The following is a 22430-nucleotide window of genomic DNA, read 5'->3' as shown; positions in this document are numbered from 1 at the left end:
CACTGGACATTTCATCAGGTTGTGTTTTTGGTGATCACTCCATAACCAAGTCTGCTCTAATCCCCATTCTCACGTCCTCTAGAGTATCTACTGTCATTGGAAATAGCAGCATTGCATATGTTGTGAAATTATGTATATGGCTGTGGAAACATATAGGTTTATGTATATTTGAGGTAAAATCAAGGTAGCTCTGGATGACCTAGTATTTCATTCCTTAATGCCATTCTCACCGATAGGAAGAAAAGAAAAGTGGGAAAAAAAATAGCACTGTATTTCAGACCAGGTTTGATACTGGAAGGTCATATATTCTTCTCACAATTTTCATATGCTGCTCTCCCTCTTTCTAACATATGAAAGTTAGTTTCCCCCTTCAGAGTGCACATCTGCTTCTTTTTTTCTCCATTAACTTACTGCACACTGCTTTGCTCATTCTTCATTCCACTTTCTACTCATCTCTTCAGTATTTCCCAACATTGTTCTTTTCAGGTTTTGAAACAGAATTAATAGTTTGGATCACATGATGACACTCTGAATTTTACCTGTCACTAAAACATGAGAAGATATTCTGCTTATTACCTTTCCCTTTTGGTACCAAGTATTTAGTAGGTTCATATCCTCAATTACTCAAATATATTTACTGCTTAGTATTTAAAAAAAATATTCTTTCGAACAAACATTTTTAAAATATGTGGCTCTTACCTTCCACAATATGCTTTTCCATTTGAAGTGCATCCCAAGAAAAATGATCAAAGCACTTTGGTGAACAAATATCACAGATGCGCTGGTAAAATTAATGTCAGTATTGAGTTGCATATTCTTAATCACTATTTAAATGCAGACACCTAAATTTCCACTTTTAAAATCAATAAGAATAAATACTAGACAAGTAAATGCTTAAAACTTAAACATTTGAATAGAATTTTGTACATCCTCTCCAATTAAGCCTAACTTTCAACGTTATGGCTACTGACTCTAAAACAAGAATGCAAGGACAGAAGAAAACATTCACTGACAACATACTAAATGATGTGCATAACTTCACAAAGATATAACATCTCTACACCTAACCGTACTCAATATTTTCTACCAAAAATAAGAGAATATTTTAAAAATATATTTTAAAATATTCTTACAAATACACCTGATGTTAGACAGCTTTAAACATCTGAAACATTTTAAAGACAGTATTTTGTGTTAACACTAGATACTTGTTTGATAAGACAATTTGAATTACGATATGCTGAGCAGAAATGGAGCATTCTCACATTTGCTTCATTTTAGCTAATCAAAGACTTCAGAAATGTTAATGTCTTTTGGGAAAATTTTTACTGAGAAGAAAAATTATTTAACAAAGTATCAAAGTAGTATGAAAAACGTTCCTTTATTTTACCTGTATATAACAGCGAACCATTATGAGGGAGAGTATGCAGCAATTTCCAGTTAGGAAACAGCTAAGGAAAAGTGTACCAAGGGAAAAAATGGGAGTGCATAAGCACACTGTGCTTGTCAGCTGCTCACTGGATGTGACATAGTTCAACTGGTGTGTGGCTGTATGTTGAGGTGATGGTAAAAAACACTGCAGTATATAACTACAGAGAGCCAGACACCAGATGAAACCCAGAAGTACTGGGTTCTATAAAAGAATTTACCAAAGAATCAGACTGCATGAGTGTCAGAACAAAACTGGTTAGGGTGAAGAGGGAAAGCTGCCCTCCAGGAGGCCCAGTGAGGGAATCCCAGCCATTTCAACAAAAGCTCATGCCACTCAAGTCAAATGAATGGTTTTCAGCAAGAAGGGACCTGGATTCTTCCTGACAAGTCAAGGGAGCACAGGTGCACTGAAGACTTTTCCCTGCAGTTTCAGAGTGCCTGGCCAGGACCCATCTTCATTAGGGCTCTTATTTTCTTGGATTTAGCCATGAGAGATCAGAAAAGCCAGGCATTTGATTTCATAGTTCCAAGACCCACTGTGACCTGACTTCACTAGGCTGGAAGACACCCACAAAAAGAGTGTGGCTGAGTCAACAGAAGTCAAGACACAATGAAATCTTTGAACCACGAGATGTGACCACCCTTAAACATGAATACATTCAATGGCCACTGCTGTTACATTTGTTCACAATTTCAACCAGTTATTAATCATAACTCATTGGTCATTTAAGGAAGTTAGCCACATGGAAGCATAAACAATAAAAAAATTTCTCATCAATACCAAGGATTAAATTGATCTATGATCTACCATGAATTCTGAAATTATTTGTAGATTCATAACCAGTTTGAATGTTTTTAGACTTATGAAATAATTGATGATCTTCTCATTCTAACATTGCTTTGAAAGGTAATTTCATTTGACCTATTCTTCATTATGAAAGCAATGATAAATATGAATTTAAATGTTTATGTACCTTTGGCTGCAGGTGTTCAGTACCATCAAGAGTATCTTGCCCTTCCTTTGGTGTCACATCTAAATGAGGCTCTGCTGACGAAAGTATAGATTTACTTAAATGACACAGAACAGTTATAAAGATGGATCCTCTAGCATAATAAAGATAAGTATATCTAACAATAATTTATTTATATTTTCCCACATCTGTATTTACTTTAAGCTTAACTGTTAGCTGAATATTTATTTCTAAATTTATATTGCCACTGTGTGTGAGTGGGGGTGCTCTTGGAAATGAACCCATGGACTGTGCAAGTATTGCAATATTCTGCCACTGAGTTTCATCCCAAGGTCTTTAATAATATTTTGAGACACTGTCACTCAGCATTCCCAGGCTGGCTTGAAAGCTGCAATTCTCCTGCCTCAGCCCCTCACATAGCTGGGATTACAGATGTGCTTCATTGAACCCAGCTACTATTGACTTCTCTAGGAAATACTGAGACTAATCCAAAACTCTGAAAACCTCTTGGGGAGCTACTACATGTCACCAGGTTCAATGCACACAAACATGTCCAAGATTTACCACTCAAACAAATGGAAAATCCTCAGAAACAAAATTTTAAAATCCCATAGAGACATGACAATTCACACTGTTTACTAGGCTCTGCCTCAGAAGAGAAATGTTGAAACAACCCCTCTTCAGTAATTGTAATTTCCAACATGACTGATAGCATTACACCTTTATCAATTATGCCCATTTCCTCATATCTGAAATGTTTTTGTCTTCTATTCTGATAGATTTCTTTTCTTCTTTTATGACTCAGACCTTTTATGAAGTCTTGCTTAATTATGTCTTTCTCTGCTGACATAGGGTGGTGTTTGTTTTATTTTTGTTTTTATATCCATTACAGTTTAATGAAGACTGAATAAACAATAAAATACTTAAGATTTACATATAAGATTAAAGAATCCAACAGTTTCATTTCTCCTTAATCAAAAGTATCACTATTATCCTTTATGCATATATGATTACATGACCTCTGTAACTCTCTCTATATCATGTACACAAAATGAATGAGAAGTTATACTCAATTTCTGCATGATGTGTCAAATGTATTCTCCTGTCATGTATAACTAAGGGGAACAAAATAAGTACTACAGATAATATAATAGGATAATGAGGTCCTATGAAGATTTTTTGCCCACTTCTAGAAACCTGAGTTTCTTTGTATTCTTTTTAATATTTTTTAAGTTGTCAATGGTCCTTTCTTTTATTTATTGATACGCGATGCTGAGAATCAAACCCAGTGCCTCAAGCATGCTAGGCAAATGCTCTGCCACTGAGCCACAACCCCAGCCCAGTTTTGTAAGTATTTTTAAAGTACATACAATTTTTATTTGTTCAATTGTGTTATACATGATATTAGATTGTATTTTGACATATTTACACAAATTCAGAGTATATCTTATACTAATTGGGATCCTAACTAATATTTGTATATGATTTAAGTGAAATAAGCCTATCCCCAAAAAACAAAACCCAAATGTTCCCTTTGATATGTGAATGCTATGGATGGGGGTAAACTAGGAGTTATATTAGCAAAGGGGAATTAAGAGAATGGAGCAGGAACAGTGGAATGATTCTGACATCACTTTCCTATGTACATAGTCTGGTGTTTCTTTGCTTGGTCCTTTCTTAGTACGTTAGTAATTTCTTCTACCGACTCTTCACAACTTCTTCTGTAAATTTTCATTTACAAACTTCACTCTTTACTCATGTGTTAGAGAAAATAAATTTATCAGTCAACGTTGTCACCAATCTTTATTTACATGACCTAACAATTGACTGAGCTCCTGGAATGTGCTTGTGTGGATAAAAGTTGTCAGAAATATGGCCTGAGCTGTTTCTTATGGTGTGTAGTTAGCAGCCATGGGCAAGAAACGGTGACAGCATGAAAGTTGCAAGAGAGAAAGACAACAATTCCATGTCAAAAAATATGGAGATTAATGAGGAGTAATGAGAGGGGACATTAAAGACAAAGGAAAGGGTTAAACATACAGAGGTAGGCATGATTTGTATAAAGAAAGACTTATAGTTAATTTTACAATACTTGGACTAGGGATGAGGTTATAGAGCAGTTGTAGAGCAAGGTAAAGCGCTTGCCTAGCATGTGTGAGGCACTGGGTTCAATTCTCAGCACCACATATAAATAAATAAATAAAAGTCGTCCATCAACAACTAAAAAATAAAAATAAAATACTTGGACTATCATATTGTACACATCAGTTCATACTCATATTTGCACTGTGGCTAGGATACTACAAATGCCATGGGCAGGAGCAATGTGAGGTACATAAGCATAAATGTACCATTAGAAGGCAATGGTACAAAATAAAAATATATCAACTTGAACTGAGAAAATGTTTCCACATACAAGATACAAAGTTTTCAGTGTCCAATATAAAATGAAGTTTTTAAATGCATTAAAAGTATACAGACTGCAAACATTTCAAATGTTGTCATACACATCTTCCCAGAGAACTTGTATTACAAATTTACCTGATTTAAGTATCTTTGCATCCTTCATCCATACTGATTGATTTGGAGGAGTATCATTTATTTCAAGAAGGCCTAAATGAGTTTGAAAAATATATTAAATAAATGTTGTGTATTTCAAACAAAAGACAGGTAATATGGCAAGCTGAATTTTACAGTACAGAATGCTCCATAGTCTCAATTTGTGCATGTTTTTGGGCAGCTCCTACTGTAGCCCAACGACTATTTGCAGGTACACAAAGCCAGTTGTTCAAGACAATTTACCTCTGCTTCTGAAAATGGTTCTGTAGCACTTCCTGGTAGGCATACAGGAGTGTATTTCACAGTCAAGACTCCAGTCTTTTTGGACTAGAATTCAGAACAAATAAGGAGATCTGTAGTTGCTAGCCAGAAACCCCAAAAGACTGATTAATTCTAAAAATAGATGTTGTAGAAATAAGCATCCACTTTTTAATTACATCAGCAAGGAAAAATTGTCTAGGTCTTGAATTTTTGTAGATTTTTTATATTTTTCATCATTATTTACGTTTTAATCTATTCATAGTCTTTTCCTTGTTTCAATGGGGTTTTTGTTGTACTTGTTTTCTCATCTCTCATTTCTATTTGCATCATTTCTCTTTTTCATGATCACCTTTATTTTCCTTCTGTAGATTTTACCTTCCACCACTTTTTCTTTCATTTTTTTTATTTTTTACTTTTTCTCTCTTGGAATATTAATTTTGGAATCACTTATATCAATTTTTTGTGCTTTCTGCATTATTAACACTCTCTTCACATTGGTTAGATAATTTAGAGTCATCATTTTAAATATATTTTCTTACATATTTACAAGTGCTTTGCTTCAAAGTTGTTCCTCTTCCTGGTGACATTCTCTTAGAAATTGTTTTGAATGAATGATACTATCACTTTCTCACACTGAGTCGGAGTTTTGAAAATATGACTTAACTATATCTCAGGACTATTCAAAAGAGAAATCTCAATATAATGACTCACATCAAATATCAGATGAAAAATCAATCCAAATACATGCACAAAAAACAAGTAACATGAGGAAACAATGCAAGAAGAAACCAACAAGAGTTCCTATTTCCAACAGCAGAAACACATTCTACTCAGCAGCACATCACTTCAGTAGATCATATATCTAGGACACAAAAGAAGTCATAGCAAATACAAAAAATTAATATAATGCCCTCCATCTTCTAATATCATAATGAAAGGACATTAGATATCAAAAGAATAGAAAACTTCAGAAACATGTGGAGAATGAAAAATATACTTTTGCATGATGGCCAGAGATTTTAAAACACAAAGAAACAATATGAAAACATGGCATCCCAGAATCTTTGGAATAAAGGAAAAAACAGCTCTTCTTATTTCATTTTTTTCCTTTTAATTTCTTCTTATTTTTTTAATCTCCATATCACTTTTTATTCTCATTTTAATGCCATTTTTCTTATTTTTATTTATTTTCCCCTCATTTCTTCCTCTCTGTTCTATCTCACTACTTTTTCACCTTTTTTTCTGAATTTAGTTAATTTAACTGTCACTGTTGCCTTTTTTTTTTTTTTTCATCCACACAGTTTGTGATTTCCCATTTCTTCTCTTCGGTTAGTGGAGTCTTAGAGATGCTTTTAAATAAGCATTCAATTATTAGTTGAAGTATATTTTCCTTCTAGTTTTTTGCTCTTGCTGGTTATTATTTTTTCCTCTTAAAGAGATGATGATAGGTAAACCTACCTCTTTGGTTGTGCCCACTTTGCACAGTGGGGTTTGACACTGAGATACAGCTTTTCCCCAGGGCCAGAGCACAGAGAAAGCAGTTCTCCAAAAATATCCACATATAACAATGAAGAAGAAATATATTCAAATGCATGCACAAACCTCAGGATAGTAATAATGAGTATAAGGGAAAACAGGACAATAACACCCCTCACAAATGTTATAATCCCCCAATAACTGCACTGTTAATATTCTAATATCCGCAAAATAGGTTGGATAAAGCATGGTTCATAATTTTTAGTGATTTCCAACATAGAACAGAAATAAACTGGGACGTTATCTTTAGTGCTCTAACAGCAAATGCCCCATCCTGAGAGGCAGTCCCCTTAAAAGGGAGTTGCAATTCTTCTTTCTTTCTTTCTTTTTTCCACAATTTTTACTGATATATACTGATGGAATATGTTCTTACATATTCATACAATGCACACAATGTACTAATATAATTTGTCCAATATCACTTCCCAGGAATTTCCCCCTTAATCCCCATGCTCCATTCCTTGGTCCCTTTCCTCTAATAATCTCCCTTTGATTTTCATGACATCAGCCTCCACCTTTCTTTTCCTTTTTCTCTCTAGCTACTGCATGTGAGTAAAAAAAAGTCCCTCAGCCTTCTGAGATTGACTTATTTTGTTAATATAATGGTCTCCATTGCATCCATTTTACTGTAAATGACATAATTTCAGATTTCTTGATGACTGAATAAAACTACATAGTGTGTATATCCATCATATTTACTCTAACAATTCATCCATTGGCAGACACCTAGGCTGCTTCTATGGTGTAACTATCGTGAACTGTGCTGATATAAACATGGGTATCCATGTATTATCATAATATGATAACTTTTTTTAATTTAGGAGAAATACCCTGGAGTGGTACAGCTATATATTTGTGGTTCTAAGCCTAATCTTTGGAAGAGCTTCCATACTGATTTCCATAATTGTTGTAGTGATTTATAATCCCATGAAAAGTATAAAGTGTTCCACTTCCTCCACATCCTCTCCAGCATTGATTATTATTTTTATTCCTGATAGATGCCATTCTGACTGGTGTAAAATAAAATTTCAGTGTTTTGATTTGCATTTCCCTAATTGCTAATGATGTACTTTTTTTTTCAAATATTTGTTGGCCATTTTTATTTCTTCTCTTGAGAAGTGTCTGTTCATTTGCCAATTTATGAATTGGGTTATTATATTTTTTGGTGTAAAACTTTTTGAGTTCTCTATTCTAGATATTAATCCTCTGTCATAAGTATAACTAGTCAAGATTTTCTCCCATTCTGTAGTTTCTCTCTTCACATTCCCTTGGTTTCCTTTTCTGTACAGAAGCTTTTGAATTGGATGCCATCCCATTGATGAACTCTTGGATCATTTGGGGAGCTTTAGTGGTCTTAGTGAGAAATCAGTTGCCTGTGCCTTTATTCTGGAGTGTTGGCCCAATGTTTTCTTCTAGGAGTTGCATAGGTTCTGCTGTAATTCCTAAGTCTTTGATCAACTTTGATATGATTTTTGTGCAGGGTAAGACAAAGATTTAATTTTACTCTTCTACATATGGATAACCAGTCATCCCAGAACCATTTGTGAAAAAGGCTTTCTTTTCTCCAGTGTATGTTTTTGGCATCTTTGTCAAAGAGCAGGTGACAATAGATGTCTTCTATTCTGTACCACAGATCTATGTCTATTTTATGCCTGTATCATGAGGCTTTGTTACTATAGCTCTGTAGTATAATTTGAAATCAGGTTTTATGATACCTCCAGCATCACTGTTTTGTCTTAAAATTACTTTGGCTCTTCTAGGTTTATTATTCTTCCAAATCAATTTTAGAACTATTGTTTCCTAGTTCTGTGAAAAATATCACTGGCATTTTGATGGAGATTGCATTGAATCTGTATATTTCTATTGGTAGTATGGGCCTTTTAATAATATTCATTCTACTTATCCATACATATGGAAGGTCTTTCCACCTTTTGAGGTCTTCTTCAATTACTTGATTCAATGTGTTCCACAATTTTTATGTGGAGGTCATTCACTTCCTTGGTTAGAAATATCCTAAGGGGCTGGGGCTGGGGCTGTGGGTCAGTGGTAGAGAGCTTGCCTAGCATGTGTGAGACACTGGGTTCAATTCTCAGTACCACATATAAATAAATAAATTAAAATAAAATCCATCACAACTAAAATAAAAATACTTTAAAAAAAAGAAACAACCCTAGGAATCTTTTAAAGATATTGGGAAAAAATGTTTTTCTAACTGATTTCTCAGAAGATTCATTGTTGGTATATGATTTTTTTCATGTGCATTTTGGAACCTGCTACTTTGCCAAATTTGTTCATTATCTCTAGAAGTTTTTCATGGAGTTTATTGGATCTTCTAGGTCAAGGACCATGTCTTCTATAAACAGTGATATTTTGATTTCTTCCTTTCCTATTTATTTGCTCTCTTACCTAACTGCTCAGGCAGCTGTTTTCCTCTAAAGAGTCAGTTTCATACTTTGAAAAAAAAAACACTGAAGACAAGGCACAATGAAATCCTTGACCATGACATTACAGGCCAATAATACTAAAATTTTCAGCCAGAAGAAATGACCACCTTTTAATATGAATGCATTCAGTGGTCCTTCTGTTAAATTTGTTCCTAATTTGAACCAGTTGTTAATTAGTTGATCATTTAAGGAGATTATCCAAATGGAAGCACAAACAATCAAAATATTTTTTTGCCTCAATCCCAAGCATAAAATTGATCTATAGGCACTATGAATTCTGAAATTATTTGTAGATTTGCAACCAGTTTGAATGCTTTTAGGCTTATGAAATAATAAATGATCTTTCCATTCTAACATTCATTTGAAAGGTAATTTCATTTAGCCTATTCTTCATTATTAAAGCAAGGAAAAATACAGGAAGTCCAGAACTTAAATTTAAATGTTTACATACCTTTGGCTGCTGGATTTGGGTATCATCAAGAATTTTTCTCCCATTTTTCTGGAGTCACATGTAAATATGGTTCTGCTGACAAACGTATAGATATACTTAAATGACTTAGAAGAGTTATAAAGAGGGATCCTCTAGCAAAATAAAAATAAATATATCTAATAATAATTTATTTATATTTTCCCAAATATGTGTTTAAATTAATCTTAACTTTTAGATGACTATTTATCTTAATATTTGTCTTCTGATTGTGAGGGGTTTGGTGAGGCCCTGGGATTAAACCCAAGGCTTGTGCATGCTTGGCAAACATTCTGCCACTGACTGTCATCCCTAGGTCTTTTATATTATTTTGAGATACCACCCCTCTAAAATGCTCAGGCTGGCTTGAAATCTGCCATCCTCCTGCCTCAGCCCTCCACGTAGCTGAGATTATACATATGCTTCACTGCACCCAGCTAATATTGGCTTCTCTATGAAATATCTAAACTAATTCAAAGTTACAGAAATCTTTTGGGCTAGATGTCACCAGGTTCAATGCACACAAATATCTCAAAGATTCACCATTCAAGATAAATGGAAAGTCCTCAGAAACAAAATTGATAGTTCCACAGAAACATGACAGTTCATACTATTCACTATGTTCTACCTCAGAATAGTAATTTTCAAACAACCCCTCTTTCATCACTAGTGATTTCCAAAATGACTGATATTGTTATTCCTTTGTCAATAAATCCCTTATATCTAACAAATTTATTTTCTGCATTTGAGACTCAGTCTCCTATATGAAGTCTTTCTTAATTATGGCTCTAACTAATGACATAGGCTGGTGTTTTGTTTCTCTTTATTTTATATCTATTATACTTAATGAAGCTGTTCTAAAAAATAAAACATTTAAGATTCAAATGTAAGATAAGATTCAATGGTTTCATTTCCCCTTACTCAAAAGTACCATTGCTAATATATAGGATAGTGCTCTAACTTGGTGCCCTATGGATATACTTTGCCCATGTCTGTAATCCTGAGTTGTTATGAGATTCTTTTCTTATAAATAGATATATATTTTTAATTGTTCTTTTGAGTTATTCTTGTATTTGACTTAAGCAGAATAAGCCAATCCCCCAAATCCAAAAGTCAAATGTTCTCTCTGATATGTGGATGTTAACACACAACAAGATATTAAAGTAAACTAGAAGTTCAGTAGATTAGAAAAGAGGGAGCAGGAACAGTAGAATTAATCTACATCACTTTCCTATGTATGTAGGTTGGTGTTTTCTTCCTTGGTCTTTTTTTAGTACTTGACCAATTTTTCCACTGATTCTTTGCGACTCATACTGTAAATTCTTCATTTACAGGTCTGACTCCATTGCTCCTAGATTGGAAGGAACAATTTTATCAGTCATCTATTTCTCCAATCTTTATTTACTTGAGCAGATATTTGATTGAGCTCCTGGTACATGCTAGTATGGACAAAAGGCTTCACATGTGGTAGCTTTTCTGCAGGTAGGGCCTGAGCTCTGTATTAAGTAGTGAGGTAAGTAGCCAGGACAGGAATTGGAGAGGGCAGAAAAGGCAGTTGCAAGAGAGAAAGTAAAATATTCAATGGCATCTTTATTTGTCAAAAAATATGGGGTTTGGGGACAGGGGTTGTGGCTTAGTTGTAAAGTGCTTGCCTGGCATGTGCAAAGCACTGGTTTTAATCCTCAGCACCACATAAAAATAAATAAATAAAATATACAATTTTATGTTTTTAAAAAAATTATGGAGATTGATGAGGAGTAATAACAGATGACTAAAAAGACAGAGGAAAGCGTTAAATGTATGCAGGCAGAATTTATATCATGAAAAATTGCTAGTTAACTTTAAAATACTTGGACCTGGGGCTGGGGATGTGGCTCAAGTGGTAGTGCACTTGCCTGCCATGTGCAGGGTGCTGGGTTTGATCCTCAGCACCACATAAAAATAAAATAAAGATGTTGTCTCCACCGAAAACTAAGAAACAAATATTAAAATTTTTTTAAAAATAAAATAAAATACTTGGACCCCATGTTGTATGAAGTGGTTCTTGTTCATATTTGCACTGTAGCTAGATAACTACAAATGTCATGGGCAGGATGTATTTGAGGTGCACACACATAAATGGTGATGAATAATTAGAAGGCAACAACACAAAATAAAGATGATGAAGACCTGAACTGAGGGAATGTTTCCAGACACATAGAAGATACAAAATATTCAGCCATTATAAAATGAAGTTTTTAAAGGAATTAAAATATACAGACTGCTAGCATGTCAAATATTTTCATATACACCTTTACAGAGAAATTGTATTGCAAGATTTACCTGATTTGAGTGGCTTTGCATCTTTCACTGATACTGATTGATTTAGAAGAGTATTAATTATTTCCATGATAGCCTAAATGAGATTGGAAAAACATATTAGGTAAATATTTATTGTATTTCATGTATTATTAGGCAATATTTGAAGTTGAGTTTTACAGTATAGAATACTCCACAGTCTCCATGTTTCGGGGGCAGTTCTTACACTATATCCAGGTACACAAAGCCAATATTGAATGTGATTTACCTCTGCTTCTCAAAATGGTCCTGTATCACATCCTGGTAGGCATACAGGAGGGTACTTCACAGAGACTCTAGTCTTTTCAGACTAGAATTGAGAAGAAATAAGTAGAACTGTAGTTGCTAGCCAGAAAACCCAAAAGACTGATCAATTCTAAAAACAGAAGTTGTGGAAACAAATTTCTACATTTTAATCACATCAGAATTCCACATTTAATTACATCAATATCTCCTGTCTTAGAAATGTTGTTGGTCTTGGATTTTCGTAGTTTTTTAAAATGTTTTTCCTCATTATTTATGCTTTAATATGTATAATTTATATAATCTTTCTATTGTTTTAATGGGTTTTTCTATGTACTTGTTTTCGTATCTCTCATTTTTATTTGCATCATTTCTCATTTTCATTTTTCACCCTCATTTTCCTTCTGTAGATTTTCCCTTCCACCACTTTTTAATTTATTTTTATATTTTTTACCTTTTGTTTGTCTATTTCTGTATTATTTTTAAAATCACTGATACCTTTTTTTGTGCATTTTACATTATTAATCCCCACTTCACATTGCTTAGATAATTTGGAGACATCATTTCAAACATATTTTTGTTATAAATTCACATGTTCTTTGCTTCCAAGTTGTGGCTCTTACTGGTGTCATTCTTTCCTATGAAATTGTTTTGAATGAATGATCCTAGCACTTTTCTCTTACTGAATTGGAGCTTTGAGAATGAGACATATCCTCTGCTCAGAACATATCAACAAAGGAAATCTCAATTAAATGACCCACATTGAATAGCAGAAGGGAAATCTAGCCAAATACATTCATGATACTTAACATATTAATATAAGTAATATGAGACAGTCACGTAATAAGTAACCATCAAAAGTTCCAAATTTACCAATAACTCAATTCATATACCAAGATTGACAAACATGCTGAAGAAACAATTGATTGTAAAAATATTTAAGTAAGAAAACTTAGAAATAAATTAATGAAGATGATAGAGATTTTGAAAGAACATTTCAGTAATGAGATAAAAGTTTCTTGGAAAAAACCAAAAATTTTGAAATGATAAGTTTATTAAATCAAAAATCTGTGTAGACAGTACTACCAATGTACTACATCAGGAAGAAAAAAAAGAATGTTAAGGCTTGAAGGCATGTTACATGAGTAAACTTTTAGATACTAATAAAAATGAGAAACTTGGCAATGTCAAAAGAGCAACTTGAAATTACAAGATATCAGAGTAGGGAAGTCTGCTTTCTAGGCTGCTCTGTGGCATAAAACCAAAGCAGCTGATATACAGCTTGTCAGTGAGGTGGTGAAAAAGAGATTTCACTGGGATTTAATATTAGGGAATAGAGCAGTTTGGAGAATCGGAAGTTTGGATACAGGAAAATAAAGAAGAAAGCTCACCACTGATGATAGTAGCTTCTGGTCACATGAGCAGACCCACCACTTGTTTTGTTGTAGAGAAATCAGAGATCAAAAACATTGCCTGAACTTATTTAAACTGGGAGATTGCAAACCCTGCAGGTTTTTTACAATTACAATTGCGTGTGAAATAAGTGAGTGCTCTATCCTGACTGGCCATGCAGGGCTCAGGCAGGAATCCTTTAGGGGCCAGCATGCATGCCATGACATCTGCAGAACTCCAGAGATCAGAAACACATACAAACTCAGAAACACATACAAACACGGTCACAGTATTAGCAGGTGCCTAGGCAAAGTCTGACCTATGTGAATGAAATGGGCGTGGAGTGACTGTGCCTTGAGTTGGAAGGGTGAAGGGAAGCCTTGCTGTCATGTGGCTCATAAGAACATCTGAAGTGGTTTGGAAGTGGCAGTTGGTGAGGGGAATACCCAAAGGAACTATACCTGGGATGGCTAAGTTCCAGGGCAAAAGTGAGTGCAGGAACAGCACCCTTTCCCCACAATTGGTTGTCTTGGGAGGCACCTGAGAACCAAATCCACAGAAGCAATTGGGTAAAGTCTGGTCCTAGGGGCAGGTCAACCTAGCCACTCCAAATAAGGTAACTTTCAAGCTAGCCCAATTAGAGCTGCGGACCAAACACATCACAGCACCATAGGGCAGATTTCCCCTTGCAGAATGTGCTGTTGCTTGAAGCAGTGCCCAAGGGGTGCACAGATCTTGTATGGAGGGTCAAAACACAAACCCATTGTACATAGTAACCCATCCCAACTCTTAGTGCTGAAAATGCAAACTGAGTCTCATATCAAAAAGATTCACTCTTTGACCACAGCAAATCATAAATCAGAGAGTAACATAATAATGGGAAGGGATTAAAATCCCCCAGTCCTTGTTCTCTTTATTAGTACTTTACTTAAGAATAATTGGTAATAAAAACTAATGAACACAGATATTGACTATCCATTCCAGGCAAGTATTTTAACTACTACTTCAGGGTCCCCTCTGTCTAAAATAAGATATTGAGTTTTTTGAAATACTTATATATTTTCTAACATTTTTTCTTATTCCTTCTCTCTCTCTCTCTTTCTCTCTCTCTCTGTGTGTGTGTGTGTGTGTGTGAGAGAGAGAGAGAGAGAGAGAAATGTGGCAATCCTGATTATTTCAAGGTCATATATAAATACACTATTTGTCTTGTTCTCTCTCATATTCAGCCTTTTTCAGTGTAATTATCTTTTTCAAACATTGTCTTGGGAGGATTAAGGTTCATTGTACTTTGTATTTTGGTTGGATTTTCCAGTATTTTAATGTGCTTATTCTACTCATTTTTTTCAATAGTATCTTCTCCTACCATTAGCTGAATTCAAACATTCTTTCCCTTGCTTTCTTAATACCATGCTTCTTCTATTTTTCCCCTCCCTCAATATAAGTATCACTTGCTACTGTTCTTCTTCATTCTCTTTGTTCGCTTTGTGGATATTGCAGTCTCTTCTAATTTCCCAACACATTTCCTTCACTTCTAATTTACTGTATTTTTACCATTGCTCAGAATTACGTGGTTTATATAACTCTACCTCCACTCATTGCTTTAAATCAAGTACTAATTCATGGTCATTGTTTTTACTACTGTTCCCAGTCGCTGAACCCACCATTCCTGTTTATTAGTGGCAGTTAATGTTGGAAACATCATAGTAGGATCTGTGTGTTTACTTCAATACTGTTTGTTGTTTCCAATAGTTGTTACTATAGTTTATTTTTTCCCATTCTATGAGGCATTGTGAACCTAGAACAAGACTAAAACCCCACAGGTTAGAGATTTTGCTATAAAAATAAACATTTTATCCATTACTCCAATTCAAAGAAGAGAGGAAACAAAAAGCTCCAAATCACCAATAATGACCCAAGGAGGAAAAACTGGAGAGAAAACTCAGGTCACACCCCTTGGCATTTACTCACACATCAAAAACAGAGACAGGTACTAGAATGGATAGATAACTACACACAAATGGACATGCACAAAAAAAGTGGTAGAAGAATCCACTTCAAAGGTATGCAAGACCAAGAGCCCTGAAAACATGAGAAAGCAGGCAAGCAAAGCCCACCCTAAAATCCACAATCCCCCACCAAAGGAACCCACTTATAGTGAGGTTGACAAAAACCCAGAGAGAGATTATAAAAACAGATTATCAAAATGTTCAATGAACTAGATATCTAAGTAAGGAATTAAGAGAGTCATTATAGGAGATGAAAGACCTTGTAATAATGAAATAGAAGTACCAAAAAAAAAAGGAGAAATCCTAAAAATAAAATACAATCCACAATTACAAATTCACTTGAAGGTATCATTAACAAAACAGATGGTGTAGAAAACAGAATCTTAATTTGAAGGCAGAACTTCAGGCATTAAAGACAGGCTATATGATCTTGAATACACAGAAAGTAGTAAAAGGAAAATAATTATACAGAAAGACCAGAATATACAAGAAACTTTAGGATAAAATATAAGAACATGGAGATAGAAACTAAGGGCATAAACAATATTTTGAATGAGATATTTACAAAAAAATTATCCCATACCAAGACTGAGATCGACAAACACATATAGGAGGCTTACAGGAACCCAAATAGGCTCAGCAACATAAGAAGCTCATTGAGACACATCATAATCAAAATGCCTAACCTAACACAAAGGAAAAAAATACTAAAAGCCACAAGAGACAAACATTAGGTCGCATTTGGGGGCAAACCAATAAGATTCACTTGTGTTTTCACTCTGAGGCCCTAAAATTTTGGAATGAAATGAATCATTCCAAAGTCTAAAAGAAAACAACTGCCATACAAGGTTACTATACCCAGAAAAGCCCAGTTTCAAATTTAAGGTGGAAATAAAAACATTCCACAACAAGAATAAACTAAAAGAACTCATATGTACCAAAACAGCACTACAAAGAATACTCAAACATAAACTATACACACAGGAACTAAAGAAACACTTTCCAAAGCCTGCAAACCAAGGAAGTTCAACAGAAGAATAATTCACTAAATGACAATCATGGCAGGATAGAATAAAGAGGGAAAAAAGGCAGGAAAACACAAACACATATTCATATTAACAATGAATGTTAAGGGTTTCAACTCCCCAATTAAAAGACACAGATTATTAGAATGCACTGGGCACTTCACATGCACTCCACCATCTGCTATCTGCTACAGGTTCCTTGCCAGAGACAGAATCCATGCCATGTGATTTGGGCCTTGAATCTCCAAATCATGAGCTAAATAACACCCCCCCCCCTTCATGACTATTATCTGTCAAATATTTAATTATATTAACATAAAGCTAGTCAATATACTGAATATCTTAAAACAACAGAAATGCATTCTCTCACAATTTTGGAGGTTTGAAGTCTGAAATAAGGGTATCTTCAAGGTTGGCTCCTTCTGGAGCCTCTGAGGGAAAATCTGTTCCAGGCCTTTCTTCTAGGTTTTAGTGGTTACCAACAATCCCTGGTGTTCCTTGATTTCTAGTTACATTCCTATATGGAATTATTCCATATGTTATTACATAAAATTCTCCAATGTGTCTCTGTGTCCAGATTTACCTCTTGCAATCATTGGATTAGGATCCAGCCTAATCTAGTATGGCTTCATCTTATCTTGATTACATCTGAAAAGACTATTTTAAATAAAGACACATTCACAGGTACTGGCGATTAGGGTTTAAACATATATTTTGGGGGGGGAACACAATTCAACCCACATCACCATAAATTTAAATTGACTAAAATAACATAATATATAATCTCTAACCACAATCAAATTAACTTAAAAATCAACAACAAAAATATTCTCAAAATCTCCAAATATTTGGAAACTAAATAGCACTTCTAAATTACTCTGGGCTCAAAAGCAAATCATGAGCAAGATTAGAAACTGAGCTGAATGAAAATGAAAAGACAACATCTTAAAATCCATGGACTCAATATATGAATGTAGATGAATGGATTGAGAAATTGTGGTACACACACACATACACAAACACACAATGGAATTCTTCTCAGCCATAAAAAAAAGAATGAAATTATGGCATTTACTGGAAAATGGATAGAAATGAAAAATATCATGCTAAATTAAATAAACTAAACTCAGAAACTCGATGGTCTAATGTATCTCTCATGTGTAGAAGTTAGAGTAAAATAAAGGACATGTGGAGGGAAGGATAGGATAACATAAAGAACCAATCAAACATAGATTAATAGATGACAAAAAGGAAGTCTGGTAGAGAAGATGAATGAAAATAATAGAGTATATGACAGAGAGGAGAGAGGATGAAAGGGGAAAGGGGGAAAGAAAAGGGGTAAAGAGATAATGAATTGAAATTGATTTCCATTCATGTATTAATTTGTCAGGATGAATCTAACTACTATATATAACTATAAAGTGCTAATAAATAAGTAAAATAAAATAAAATTTATTGACTACAGTCTAAGTGTTCTTGGGGTATCATAGATTTAAAGTGCTTGTAGTATATACAATATACTTGTGTTAGTAATGTGGAAGGATTTCAAATGAATAATTTAGGTTTATATCTTAAGAAACTAGAGAAGGAAGAAGCAATTAAGCACACACACATACACACACACACACACACATATATATATATATATATATATATAAATACAAAGGAATTATAATAGATAATAATAGAAATAAATAAAACAGCATACAAATTCAAGAGAAAAATCAATGAAACAAAAATCCATGCACAAAAACTCATATACAAATATGTCACAACAAATATCACTATTCTGTATAGATATAATGCATCATTTAAAAAGCAGGTCTTTTAAAAAAAAAAAACCACATTAACAAATTTTAGCCAGAATGATCAAGAAAACACATAAATTATCAAGGTCAGGGATGAAAGAGGAGGTTCTATTGTCATTACAAGGAAAATTATGCCACTAAATTCTACAACTTGATAAAATGAAAAAAATTCATTGAAAGACACAAATAATCAGAATTCACCTAAGAAAAATTAACTATAGAATGCCTATATCTTTTGAAATTGAACACATAGCTAAGCACATACATCTTTTTAAGAGTTATTTTTTTTTTAGAAAGAGAGAGAGAGAGAGAGAGAGAGAGAGAATTTTAATATTTATTTTTTAGTTTTCGGAGGACACAACATCTTTGTTTGTATATGGTGCTGAGGATCGAACCCGGGCCCCACGCACGCCAGGCAAGCGCGCTACCGCTTGAGCCACATCCCCAGCCCCAAGAGTTATTTTTAGTATTAACTTACACATTTTAATTTTTCACTTGCTTATACAGCTTTCTCCTTGTCTTTTTTAAAAGTTCTTAGTCTCACTGCATGTCTAGTATGGTTTTTTGGCATGAGACTCCTTGTGTTTCCTAAATCTGAGAATTAATTATTTTCCTCAGTTCCAAAAATTTCTCAGTCATACTTTCAGAAGTGGAAACTCTGCCACTCAATCTTTGTTTACCCAGTGTTAGGCTCACTTTTTGACTGCAGTTGCAGAACATATTTAGACACACAGATCTATCTAACTGAAATTTTAGTTCTTGTAGACACTCCATTATTGTAACCCTTCTGTATTTAGATAGACTACTTCTACAAATAATCAATGCCCCTATCTCTAAATTTAATTAGTAGAATATTGAATAATTAAACCCTAAAGTAGAGACATTTTTGGAGTATCTGCTGAGTGCCTGGCCCTTGTTTGTAATTTTCTTGACTCTCATCCTTTCCCGCTGCATTTATACTGTATTTTCTCTGCTCCCTTAATTAAGCAAATTGAAACAAAGATGGTGCCTTGCTCAAACTGAGTTTCCTTTCTTTGAATTTCAGAATGAAGGCACAAGAGTCTAAGTCAGTTTATATGAGGACAGAAGAGACATAAACCAAAACAAATGTAAACAAGGGCTATTGAAGGAAGCACTATGATGGGGACGGAAAACTCCAAACTAGTAATACCCTCAGAACTGACACTCTCTTCTTAAAAAGATTAGCTCCTACAGGATTGGAATCCCCAGAACACGGCCCAGTTTACTTAAGACAGAGTATAAGGGATTTATGAGAAAAATCAGCAACCCCATAGCATTCCACTTTCTTAGTTATTGGCCTTGAATCTTTGAGTCTAACATTGGGAGAGAGAATTAGTTCTATAAATTACTTCTTATTCCCACATATAGTCCATGAAGGGAGGAAAGAGAGGAGAAGGAAGGAAAAAGGGGATGGAGAAAGAAAGAAGTAAAAGTACTGAAAAGAAAAGGAGAGAGAGTCAAGGGGGGTACAGAATAACAAAAGTGATGTCAAATATACCAATAAAAATAAAAAAGGAATAACTGGAATGAGTACCAATAATAAACTTAATTTTTTTGGTAAAAACTGAACTAATTCCAAAATGCCTCTCTATCCTTTTCCTTTTACCTCCTTCATTTACCAAATTATAGTGATCTTTAAATTTCAATTTCAATTTCAATACAATAGCTTGCAGAGTTTAAAGACAGTTCTTACATCTTTCACCAAAACTGGACTCTGAACTTATATTTAGAGGTTTGTCATTTTTTTTTCTGAAAAACAATGAAAGGAAAAAAAATTACTGCTTCTCAATGCTTGTGAAGTTAAAATAAAATGGCACTCCTTTTTTGGGTTGAGGGGTCAGAAAAAGGCTAAATGATCAACCAACACCTCCAGTTTATTTCTATCAAATAAGTCTCAAAATTTTAAATCAAGTGAGTGGACACTGGACAATGACCTGAATATTATGGGCAAAATATCCTATGTAGACAATATAGCAGTGACCAGAGCAATGTTATTACTCTAAAGAAAGTTTGAAATCATCAAATAAAATCTATAGGAAAGATCCCATTCTACACTAAGATCATGCCTATTGCTTCCTCCAAACAGCTCAACAACTTACATTTTCATTACTCATTAGGCCAAATTTTCTGTTCCTATGTTTCTACTAACAAACTGCAAAATTTCACTGCTGTATAAATATGTACATAAGTTGCATGTGGCACTGAGATTTGAGGTACAAATTTCCAGCTCTGCTGAATAAGACACCCAGAGCACACCCGAGCACAGACTGGGGTTCCCTAGGATAAGGTTGGAAGAGTCACTGATTAGTATTCTAGCTCCTAAATAATTACTTCTCACTTATGTAAATTATGAACTCCCTTAAGAGGAAAGTTTTTAAAAAATCTATATCATATCACATTTTATTTTAATAAAAACATAAAATAATATTTAAACTCCTTACTCCTTAAACACTTACATGATTATGAAACCAAAAGAAAATTACAATCTCATAAACACATTGAAACAAAATTAGAAAAATTCAACTTTGCAATATTAATTTAATTTAATGGATGGCATTGATCTTTTAAAACTCCATTTCTAAAACAGAAAAACATAAACTAAGATCCAGGTTTAAAATATGATCTCTTTCATTCATGGGAAAGATTCTCCCTGGTATATGGAATAAAGTCTCACCCCTTAGCATAGCATTCTAGAACCTCTTTGTAGTCAGACCTCTTCCAACCTCATTACCTTCCACATCCCTTACTCACTCTTCAGACTTCCACCCAGATGATTTGCCATTTTCTAGAAAAGCTCAAACCTTCTCTGTACCTGGGATTGTTGTCAACACTGTCCTCTCAGTCTCTACTCTTCTCAATCTACCAGCACTCTAATATTCCTCTCAGATTCAAATCCAAAGCCATATATTTCATGAAGCCATTTCCAATCCTGGGACTTAAAAATTTCACCCTACTTCCCAACCAACTTTCTAGAGTGTTTGGCTCATACTGTATTTTTTTCATATCATCTGCTATAATGTCAGCCATTTATAGATCTGTTTTCCTTACTACACTATTAACTGGGAAAAATACAGAATTATTTAGTTATAATTCATATAGCATACAATTCACCCATTTAAAGTGTATAACTGAATGATTTATAGTATTGTCACAGGGTTGTACAACCATCACCACAAACAATTTCTGAACATTTTTATCATCCCCCATTGGGAATCCTATGCCCATTTCAACTCACTTCCTGCACCCCACCCCAGAGCTGAGTAACTGATAATTAACTTTATATATATATATCTGCTTATCTAAATATTCCATGTAGATTGAATTACCCAATATGTGATATTTGGTGTATGTGTAATCTTTTAAGGGCAGAAACCAAGACCTATTCTTAGAAGGAGGAGTTAATGAGAAGGGCATGTGATATAATAAAAGAGAATTTGTTTGGAGTCAGACAGGTCTAAGTTAAAAATAAAAATTCAGTTTTTTAATAACTGTGTAACTCTGGGTAAGTCACTTGATCCCTCTGTTCATTGATCTATAAAATGTGGATAACAATACCCTTCTTAAAAGATTGTTGTAAGGGTAAGAAAGAGGATATGGAAAGTACCTGAAGAAGAGTTTGCTCAATAAACAGAAGTTGTTATTTGTATTTATCTGTACACCCATAGCACATGGCACAGTAGATCATAAGGTAGCTTTCTTTTGTTTCTCAGCCACTGTTCTTCCTCAGAAGAAAATTAATCTAGACAATACAGGGAGACAGTGAAGCCAATAAACAAATCTAAGATCTGAGACCAGAAGGAAGGCAGTTAGCTTTATTTCTGAAGACACTTAGAAAAATCAGCTCATCCATCTCAACTTCTAGTTTTCAGTTGCATATACTTATCATGTAGTATTCATTTCTGCTTTCCTTATGAGGGGACAGTAGAAGCC

At 34.1% G+C, this 22430-nt stretch overlaps 2 protein-coding genes across 17 annotated transcripts in view; both read right to left on the bottom strand.

Annotated features, from left to right (window-relative positions):
- The window catches only part of LOC139705444 (uncharacterized), a 42628-nt gene extending 32887 nt beyond the window's left edge, over positions 1 to 9741 (bottom strand). For 13 of the 16 annotated variants that reach the window (XM_071611373.1, XM_071611372.1, XM_071611374.1 and 10 more), the window contains exons 1-5: positions 9654 to 9740; positions 5205 to 5288; positions 4944 to 5015; positions 2406 to 2479; positions 700 to 781 (exon numbers count right to left, since the gene is read on the bottom strand). In XM_071611373.1, coding sequence (XP_071467474.1) covers positions 700 to 781; positions 2406 to 2479; positions 4944 to 5015; positions 5205 to 5247 — 271 coding nt within the window. In that variant the 5' untranslated portion in view covers positions 5248 to 5288; positions 9654 to 9740. Of the gene's footprint in view, positions 1 to 699; positions 782 to 2405; positions 2480 to 4943; positions 5016 to 5204; positions 5289 to 9653 lie in introns of all 16 variants that reach the window. The other 3 variants (XM_071611377.1, XM_071611382.1, XM_071611383.1) reach the window with 3 other exon arrangements.
- A 1193-nt stretch (positions 9742 to 10934) lies between these two features.
- Positions 10935 to 22430, bottom strand: part of LOC139705503 (uncharacterized) — a 64761-nt gene continuing 53265 nt past the window's right edge. Inside the window, exons 5-6 of the mRNA XM_071611731.1 lie at positions 11991 to 12063; positions 10935 to 11019 (exon numbers count right to left, since the gene is read on the bottom strand). Of these exons, the coding sequence (XP_071467832.1) occupies positions 10997 to 11019; positions 11991 to 12063 (96 nt within the window). The 3' untranslated portion in view covers positions 10935 to 10996. The remainder of the gene's footprint in view (positions 11020 to 11990; positions 12064 to 22430) is intronic.

This window comes from Marmota flaviventris, chromosome 4 (assembly GCF_047511675.1).
Source record: "Marmota flaviventris isolate mMarFla1 chromosome 4, mMarFla1.hap1, whole genome shotgun sequence".
Classification (NCBI taxonomy): domain Eukaryota; kingdom Metazoa; phylum Chordata; class Mammalia; order Rodentia; family Sciuridae; genus Marmota; species Marmota flaviventris.
The sequence above is the reverse complement of the archived record's forward strand: the minus strand, read 5'-3'. Positions and strand labels throughout refer to the sequence as shown.